The sequence below is a fragment of the Meleagris gallopavo genome, chromosome 1 (genome assembly GCF_000146605.3).
Source record: "Meleagris gallopavo isolate NT-WF06-2002-E0010 breed Aviagen turkey brand Nicholas breeding stock chromosome 1, Turkey_5.1, whole genome shotgun sequence".
Lineage (NCBI taxonomy): Eukaryota > Metazoa > Chordata > Aves > Galliformes > Phasianidae > Meleagris > Meleagris gallopavo.
Window position 1 is genome coordinate 187426634 of NC_015011.2, and position 9894 is coordinate 187436527.

At 45.0% G+C, this 9894-nt stretch overlaps 1 protein-coding gene across 1 annotated transcript; it reads right to left on the reverse strand.

The window, feature by feature from the left end:
• Window positions 1-3909: 3909 nt before the first annotated feature.
• Window positions 3910-9894, reverse strand: PRSS23 (serine protease 23). The gene is made up of 2 exons (XM_003203525.3): window positions 9592-9894; window positions 3910-7039 (listed from the first exon to the last, which is right to left on the reverse strand). The coding sequence occupies exon 2, from the start codon at window positions 7024-7026 to the stop codon at window positions 5908-5910; it is 1119 nt and encodes a 372-aa protein (XP_003203573.1). The 5' UTR covers window positions 7027-7039; window positions 9592-9894; the 3' UTR covers window positions 3910-5907.

Genomic DNA, 9894 nt, shown 5'->3' on the forward strand with positions numbered 1-9894 from the left:
CCAAGTAGGTGTCCAGGCAGGTCTTGAATATCTCCAGAGAAGGAGACTCCACACTTCCCTGGGCAGCCTGTTCTGGTGCTCTGTCACCCTCACTGTAAAGAAGTTCTTACGCACATTTGTGCAGAACTTCCTATGCTGCAGTAGGATCACCTCCCTCACCCTGCTGGCCACGCACCTTTTGATGCAGGATATAGTTGGCTTTCTGCACTGCGAGGACCTATTAAAGAATGACTTCCCATTGGATGGAGGTATTGCAAAGTTCATCAAGAAAGGCCACAAGGTGGCCAAACCCCCACTTAGCTGTAGTTAAAAACATCTCTGAGCTCACTCACTGAGCAAGGCTGCAGCCCTCCACCTGCAAAGCTCTCCCAATCTGACTCTGTAGTTCAGGAAAGTGTTTCAGAGATCTCCACACATCTGGAATGCCCCGACAAGCACAAAAGGTTGCCTCTCACCACCCACACAGGCTGGGAAAGCCTTCCCTGCTCTTTCATTGCCCACAAAGACCCCTCAGAGGGCTGGCTGCCGAGCCGTGCTCCCACACTGGTGACATTTTGGTGAGTCCCTTTGCGCAGGGATCCGCTCCCACCAAACACAATAGCATGCTTTGGAGGGTGCAGCATTGAGCCCAGTGTGACATTTTCTTCCACCCCACGCTTCTTCAGTGACTGAAACTTTTGTGAGACCGTAGGGACAGAAAGCCCCAGCGGTCCCACCTGTTTCTGTAGTCCCTGCTCCCACACTCAGCTCACTGTGTTGGTGCCTGTTGCATGTTCATCCCCCCACCAACACTGAAACAAGCCCCCAGGTGCTCCATTTGGAGTGAACAACACTGCAGGAAGTCAGTAAAATGCAAATCATTGACAAGAGAAATGAAGGCTGCAGTTGAGAGCCATGGCATCATCTTTTTTACATCTCATTTTTAAGGATCACCATCCTTTTCCACCAAGAGAAGTGTTCTTTTCCAAGGAACAGAAGGAGAAAGATGGAGGCAGTGGGAACCTGTTACCCAGCTAGCACAGCCTTAAAACAAACTAAACAACCCAATTTAAACCTATCCCCTTCTGTATGAAGGCAAAGGTAATTCAAATTCAGCTCAGAAGCAGGACTTTATACAAGCCTTTATGAACATCTGCAGAGATGAACATTTTTGTCCTCTTCTGAGCTGCCCGCAGCAGCAAATATTACCTGCATTGCTGATAGCAGATGTCAAAAAAATCCAAGTCATCACTAAAGCAAGTTCTTCTATGTAGGCTGTGGAAAATCATCAAATCTATGATAACACAGCATAAAGCACGTATAAGAGATTCTGTAGGATAAGATGGACAATTGTATTGTACATTACCATTGCTGTCACCACAATTAATAGCTGACAACCTGCACACACCTATCATAGACCAATATTTCAGAAGAAATCCTTTACTGTGAGGGTGGTGAGACTGGAACAGGTTGCCCAGTGAGGCTGTGGATGCCCCCTCCTTGGAAGCACTCAAGGCCAGGCTGGATGGGGCTGTGAACAACCCAGCCTAGAGGGAGGGTCCCTGTCCATAGAAGAAGGTTGGAACTACATGATCTTAAAAGTCCCTTCCAACTTAAACCATTCTAAGAAATTACAGTGGCACTTTTTGTATTGGAGATGGTCAGGGTCATCAGCAGAACACTCTCCTTGCCACATCAGCATGAACGGCGATTTCCAAAACTGAAGAAATCGAAAACAAGCAACCATCAGCTAACAGGCATCAGATATTTCACTGCATGTGCTAATACTCTATTTTATCTTGGGAATAATCAGTGTTGATAATAATGTTCAGGGTATGCTAAGACGTTTCTCTTCCAGTTGTTGTTCCTCTTCCAGTGCTGTTAAGCCATTTACCTGTAAGAGCCCGGACTAGTTCTAAGAGCAGACAAACCACACACTACCAAACTGCCACCATGTCAGGCAGGAAAAAAGCATCCAGAAATAACTCTCATCACTTACAATGTTTATGCTTTTCCTGTGTACCTACAGATGGGTCACATCTACATCTTTCACACGTAAGTGTCACACAGATTAGCATTTACACACTCATTTTAAGAAGCTTAACATAGTTCAGCTTGGATGTTTTTATTCTATGTCTAGCAGAACAGGGAATGGAAATGAACACCATTATATACCAAACCAGTACCTGTGCACAGCCCTGTATGTGCACATACCCACAGCAACTGATTCACTATAAATTTTGTGTGCTTCCTTTTCTCTATCAGAAAGCAGAGCGGTTTCTACCCACCCGTCATAGTTGATCCACTCTTTGAAAGCCTCCCCTCTGAAGGGCTGTGCACGTTGGGCTGGCACTCTACCAAACCCAGCTAACAAATAGCAGATTAAGTGGAAACACGGAAAAGAATTTCAAGCATGTATTATACTTGCTTGGAGTTCAGCATGCATCTTTAAGACGAGGGCTGCCCTCTAAACAGGCAGGCCTGGGAATTCGGTTGCAAAACAATTACAGATGCAAGGAAAATACCTTTCCTCTGAGAAAGGAACGTGATGATATTCTGCAGCCTCCAGTGAACCATGCTCACTGCTGTGCTCTGGAGGAGCTCAACGCATTCTGTGCCTTCTCGAGCCTTTAGCTGCCATCTGCTCTCTGAGGGGTTTGTGTTGTAATAACCAGAATTTATCTTGTGTCAGTCTCTTCAAGATGCAGGAACAGAAGATTATAATCCTTCCCATTCACACCCAGAACAGCCTCCCTATATCCATCTGCTGCTCTGCCTTAAAGTACAACCATTATGAGGCACTCAATTCAGATCTGCAGATAAGCAACAGTGATGATAAACTGGACAACTACGTTTCTAGTGCCATGCCTGTGTATGATTTAGTTCCATGTGTTTCCTTGATGAACTGCTTTGGCTATGTGACTATCTCCCTCACTATTTTTACATCTGGTCTTGGAATAACCCCCTTTACATCATCAAGGCAAAGATAACAGTTTCCAAAACTGCTTAGCAATGACCCAACCTGGTTCTGAACAAATCTGCAGCTAAATTACCACAAGCCCAGATGGGCACAAGTGCAATGGTCTTGAGCATAAGCCAAAATTCTGCTCACATTATCTAAGATTTTATTTTCTTTCTAGTAACAATCTGGAATATTCTTATTACAATACAGAGACACAACTCCTTGATTACTCTACACTTGCCTCACAACTTTATAAGAAGACCAAAACCCTAACTTGCTCCTATTGTGTTAGCTTATTGGCCTTCAGCACAACTCCATTCTGCCAGACACCTCAAAAGAGTTAAAGATCTCAGCCTAGAGTTCAAGCAAGCACTTGAGAATATAGCCCAGCAGATGGGAGATACATAACGTAGACCAGGAGTCGTGCACTCAAGCCCACAACCAGAGGTAAGGAAATCATATGGGTAGCAATTCCCAAGTCACAAACTAGAACATTTCTGCACTCTGGTGTTCCTCTAAAAGCAGTGACCCCAGTTGGTTTCAAAGGAATTTTTTTCTTACTGCATCAACTGAAAGGAAGAGATGGACCTGATTTATGTCTTTATATTGACTGGTTCAAATTCCTCCAAAGTTTATTGGCCCTGAAGTTAATAAAAACAATGTGACTCTTCAGTCTAATATGTCATTTTCAGCTTTAACTAATCCAAGGTCATGACTGGCTTTGGAACCACAACAATTACACAAAAGCCAAGATTGATTATTACTGCCCCAAAACATACAGTAGTAATTAAGCTTACTGAAAACAAAAATATTTACGTAACAGGTGGAGAGAAAAGAAAACTATAAGAAAATAAACATCACTGAGGATGTAAATACAACTTTCTCAGTGCTTGAATGCCTTTACAAATAAGTACTTGTGAAATGGGATTGAAAAGAAAACCCAAGTATAGCACAAATACAAGAATATCTGCATTGAAATTCCATAACTTCTCTTTATTCACTGTGATACATTCAAACAAAAGTGCTCCAGATAACAGCCATAGAGTAAAGAAATTAAAATAAAAAGGCAGAGAAAAAGACGTCAGATACATGAGGCGATTATTCATATTTCAAAGCATTAGTAACTGCTTGTATCTGAGTGCACCAAACTCCACGAGGATCCATGTTTTTGTATGCTGCACCTCTACAAGTAATAATCATAGGCAGCTCTAGCAAGAAATGGCTTTCAGAAGTAGAGCTGAAGCCATCACAAACAGAAAGCACCATCAGGCATATGTTTACAAATGCCTTAGTAATTAAGAGAGTGAAAGAAAGGCTTAGCTGAATTAACATTTTCCTTGTAGCACAGGGAAGCTCTGCTCAGAATCATTCCTTCCCTGCTCTGCTATCTCACACAAGAGACGTGGCTTTGCCCCATAACACCTAGCAACAGAACAACTGGGTGAGCTTTAGGAGACAGTGGAAGATGGATGGAATTGAGACTGGAAATGGAGCCAGTGTCTATCCTCCTAGTTAAAAAAATAAAATTGTCATGGCAGCATGTGTCAGCTGCGTGGCACAAGCCACCTGAGAAACAGCTGTACAGACCACATTGATCTCCCAGTGCTGTTTGCTAAGCCACAAGTGTTTGTCTGGACTGATTTTACCTATGCAAGGCACTTATCGTTTTAAATTAAAATTCTGCTGTAGTAAAAGTTGCTGACATCTTTAAAAGACAGTAGAGCATCACTTCCTAACTAGTTCATATTGCATCCTGTAATTTGGCTCTACTTCAGCTGTAGAATTACTGAACAGTGCACTTGCCAAGAATTATTTGTAACTCAAGGATTTGGGGAGGGAAGGGGACTCCCTGACCCAAACAACACAAGAAACAGAAGTCAAAGTGCTCTACAAAGTACAATGTGAAAGGGATACAAAAGAGAGACACAAATCTAGGGTCCCTCTACCATGCTTATTTTTAGGTTGAATAGCGTGGATCTTCAACAAGAAGGGTGGAAACTTCAGGACAACCCTTGTCCTGCTCTATCCTTTGTCTGCCTTACAGTCAGCAGTTCAGATGGCCACCAAGTGCAAAGACAGGCTTCCCCTCTGAGTTGCTGACATCAGATTTTCCATTAAAAAAAAAATCTAAGATATAACAGAAAACATGTATCAGTCCCCATATACTTTCATAGGGATTCTACCAGGTGTAAGGCTGTGCTACAGGTACCATAAAGATTTAAGCCCAGATATGATTTCCAAAAGCAGGATGCAATGGCACTGCTCCTATGACCAACACCATCTTCAAGGTTAAGACCTTACAACATCAAGGTCTGTCTGCTCGAAAAACATTTTTCTTAACTATGTTACTAATAAAGTCTTGAATCACTCAGGCTGAAAGAAGGTTACAAGTGTTATGCAGTTATTTACCCTTCATGCTATTTGTGTGGCAGTCATCTCCCACAGTGCATGCTTTGCCCTTTTCACACTCCCTTTCTCATGCAAGAACACAAAGCTGTAATGTTTGGGTTGCAAACACCATTAAATGCCCCTCTTCAGCCCCCAAGAGCATAGAAATATTTTCTTTTAAAAGTTCAGATCAAAGCAGTTCTACTAATCCTAGGATTTATTAAAACAAACATTGTAGGCATGAGATAGTCAACACCGTCCCTTTTATAGGATTCTTTGGAGATGGTTCTGAGTTTGTACTGTTTATTGATCCGCCCCTAATTAATCTTCAGTTGCTCAGCTGCAAACCCAGCAAGTCCACCTGCTCCTTCTCCCACCCAGAAGATGCCCCTTTACATCCCAGTTTCTAGCTGCTATGATAGCACCACGTAGCCTCTGTCCCGACAAGGTGGCTCGCTTGAAAAGCCATATATCACATCCTGACATTACAAAACCCTATCACACACATTTGCAGCAAAAGTCTAGCCTTTCCTCATTTAAAACCAGTCATTAAGTGCTTTCAAGGAGTTTCTACATCTTTATCCTTCCCTGCAGTCAAGATAGTTGCCTTTGATCCAGTAACAGATCTGTGCGTATTTGAGGGGTGTGATGCGAACAGCTACATTGAAATCCTGCGGGGTGCCATTCATGTCCACCCACTGATGGCCTGAAAATATGCCAATAATTTTACGTTCCCATTTGTGATTCTGCCTCTTCCACATCCTCACGTACACCCCAGATCCACTGGCACCTGGTTGGGCATCACACTGCTGGTACAGCAGGTCGTATGTTTCATCTTTGACATCACAGAAACGATACACCAGGTTTCCCGGTCGATCGTTGTCGTAGCCAGAAAAGTGAATTCTCCCTCCAGGCAAGTGTCTTGCTGGTGGGCTCACACCTATCTTCATAAACTTTCTTTTATGAGGCTTCTTGAGCTCCAGCAGGGCATAGTCATAATCCATGCCGATATCATTGGCATTGCCTTTGATCCATCCTTTGGGGACATGTGTCCGTTTCACCCGGATCCATTGGAATTTCATTTTCTCAGGCATTGCCGAGCCGGTGATGTTGGCCCCTTTGCTGCCATTTTTCACTTTAGGCTTCAGGAACCCCACCCGCAGTTTCTGAGCTCCTTTGACATAACTCTTGCCATCGTGGATGCAATGAGCAGCAGTAAGCACATGCTTTTCAGCCACTAGCGTCCCCGTGCAACCTGTAGATAGCTTCACTGACGTGGAGAATGGGTAATTCAACAAGAAGTCCTTCCCAAAAATGCTAAACCTGCTGTCATAGCCATAGATCTGCCTCTTAGTTCGAGATTTGCCTCGAGACTCATCACCACTGCTGCTCAGAATATATATGCCCACTTCGGTTTCAGTGAGGCTACCATTAGCATACAAGGTTTCATAGGACAGGTAGTTCTTCACTTCTTCATAAGTTGGAAGCGGAGAACTTTTGTGGCACTCTGGGCCACACGGAGATGCCACTTCCAGTCTGGCTTCAGCATCAAACTGTGGTTTGTCCAAGTTAAAGGTAGACTGTGGCAGGATAACTGGAACTCTGTAAGAGGGCCAAGTTGGCTTCCAGTGAGGACCGGAGGGCATCACATCTTTAGCAGCACACAAAAGGAGGATTAGAGTGCACAAGCCAGCCATTCTGAACACCACTCTGTGGAAAGCAAAAGAAAGCCCAGTTACTCACCCCAAAGTGTTCCAAGACTCATTTACCTTGCTAAGCAATGGTTTGCTAACTAAGTATTATAAAATAAGGGTCAAATGATTTGAATGCAGCAAAAATGCCACAAAATTCTTTAAGCTTCTCAATGTAAAGCTAATGCTTTAACTTGTATCTTGAAACAAGCATCCTAGGTTAGCACATGAAACATTTAACCCTTGAGTATGTTGAGCCACCTGACTTCTGTGACAAGCCATAGAATTTGCCTTCACACAGCATAAAGAAAATTCAGACTATGCATAAATCGCCACATCCAGATGCTGTAACTCCAGCACACAACACACATCCTTACTGTCACTAGATTACAGCACTCTGAAATTCTCAAAAAGCTCCCACATAGTCTCTGACTCCACCGAGAGGTTCTTCAGCCACCTCAGTTTGCTGTTCCAGCCTGAGACATCACCCTGATAGCAGGAATGGGCAGGTGGAAAAAGGAAATCACCATAAGAGAAGAGAAGAGTGCTGCACAGGCAGCTAGCTTCCCATCACAGCTCACACCAGAGGAAGCTTTCTGCTCCATGTAGCATTTGCTCTCCCTTCAGCTTACGTGTGAAAGGATGGTACGATTACACCAGGGCAGCTAATGAAGCAAGCCTACAATTCCTGAGGGAATCTTCAGTTAACATACTGACTTATTCCTTCACAAACTTAATTAATTAGAGATGCAAACCAACCTCCCTCTGAGCACGGGGAGGTAAATGTGTTTATGAACCCCAGGCAGAGTGCCTTGGGCTGCAGAGAACAGCGTGCACTAGTATTGTGTCAAGAAAATGTGTAACTTCAGTTTACTTGAAAATTAGCCATACAGCTGAATCGCGGCAGGAGGCAGCGCGCCCTGGGCAAGAAGGCAGCCAGGATCTCCCTTACACAAAGATTATTCAAACAAAACTTCACAATTATGTTGAGCTTACACATTTAAACCCTGCTGAGGTTACGTTGATCACAACTGTGGGATCATTCTTGAAATACCTCAACCAAGCAAACTAAAGCAAATCAGGCAGGAGATGACCACAGCTATCTAAGAACAAAAAAGAAAACGCCTTTCCTCAAGTGCTGTGCGAGGAATGCTCCAACCCTAAAGGGTCACTGAAGAAGACTTCAGACACAGAAGACCAATAAAGTCCGAAGATGTCCAGCTCAAATATTGGGCCTGAGTTCTTTCATTGTTGGGAATACTGGCACAGGCTGCCCAGGGAGGTGGTGATCACCATCCCTGAAGGTATTCATGAATCATAGACATGCAGCACTGAGGGATGTGGTCAGTGGGCATGGTGAGGGCAGGCTGGGTTGGACTAGCTGATCATAGAGGTCTTTTCCAATCTTAATATTTCTGCAAAGGCTATCATTAAACTGGCTCTTTCTATGGCAAGATTAACACCGGATGCTGGCTGTTTTGCAAGCTATCAAATTAGACAGTCTCCAAGCAATATAACAAGAAACACTTGATGTATATCAAATGCATTTGGTGTGTAACAGTAATTTGGGAAATAAAAAAAAAGAAGGTAACAGTGATAGGTGTCACTGCTCCATCCCCACAAAGATAATATACACCAGCATTTGTTAATGTTAGCTGCCCTAATTTGTGATCATGAGGACCCTGCCAGCTGCTCACAGCAGACCAAGTCACACTGACATTGTGCATCAGGCAACAGATCTCACTATTAAGGGCACATATTCGTATGCAGTCTGCTGTCATCTGCTTCCCACCACAGTAACTCCCTTAAATGACATTTGAAGCTTCTTCAGTCGATGTAATCTCAATTTAAATCACACTCCTCAGATCTAAAAGTTGTCAGGTTAATTTAGCTGGCAGGGGAAAGCTGGAAGCATCCTGTGGGGTACTGGCACAAGCAAAGAGATTCCAGCAGTGCACTCCGACAGCGTAAGGCGAGGAGTTACCTGCAGTCCGCCCTGCTCACCTCCCTGCCATCCCCACGCAGCACTTCAGCACTGGGAAGGCAGTTTCAGACAGCAGAGGGCAGCCGCCCGACGGAGAGAACGAGGCAGGAGCTGCAGCACAACTTCGTCCCCCCAGAAAAAGGCTTCGGAAAGACCGTACCTGTCCTTAGGCTGAGCTGCGTTAGAGCGGAACTCAGCGCACTTCACTGCTCCGAGCCTTCCCACCCCTCCCCGCTGCTCGCATCACAGAGACGCGCAATAAAACGCCTTCTTCACCCTTCGAAGACCTTTGTTGCTGTTTGAAACGCTAGTAAAAGCCCTCGGCAATAAAGCAACAGCTGCGAGTTTATACCTGGCCGCAGGTGCGAGGCAGCACTCGCAGACCATAGCACTGACAGACGCCTCTGCGATCGTGTCTTCTCTGGTAATAAAGCAGCCCGTAGTTGCAATGAAACACAGCAAACGCCTTATTCATAACAAGAAACCAAAAATCAGTGCGCAGGAGATCCATCCTCTTTACCAAAGAAGCGGTTAAGTAGCAAAATGAAGGCATTTAAAAAGTAACGTAAACTTAAAGAGAAACCTACCGGTCAGCCTCTCCCGTCGCCGTTCCAAGAGCCGCACAACCGCAGCAGCAGCACTACCGAGCTGCCTGCCCAGCTGCTGCCATCGGGTGACCCCGCGAGATGCGCTCGCAGAGCACGGAGGAGAGAACGCCGCCGGACGGCGTCAGCCGCCGATGAATGACCCGAAATTCCCAGCCGACCGTCTGCGCCCGGGGAAGCGCCGTCCTCGAAGTTCGCCGTTCTCTCGCCGCTCCTTTGTCCCCCCTCCCCTCGGCGGCACCCGCTACCGACCAGCTCCCCGCGACGTCTGCGGGAGCCGCTCAG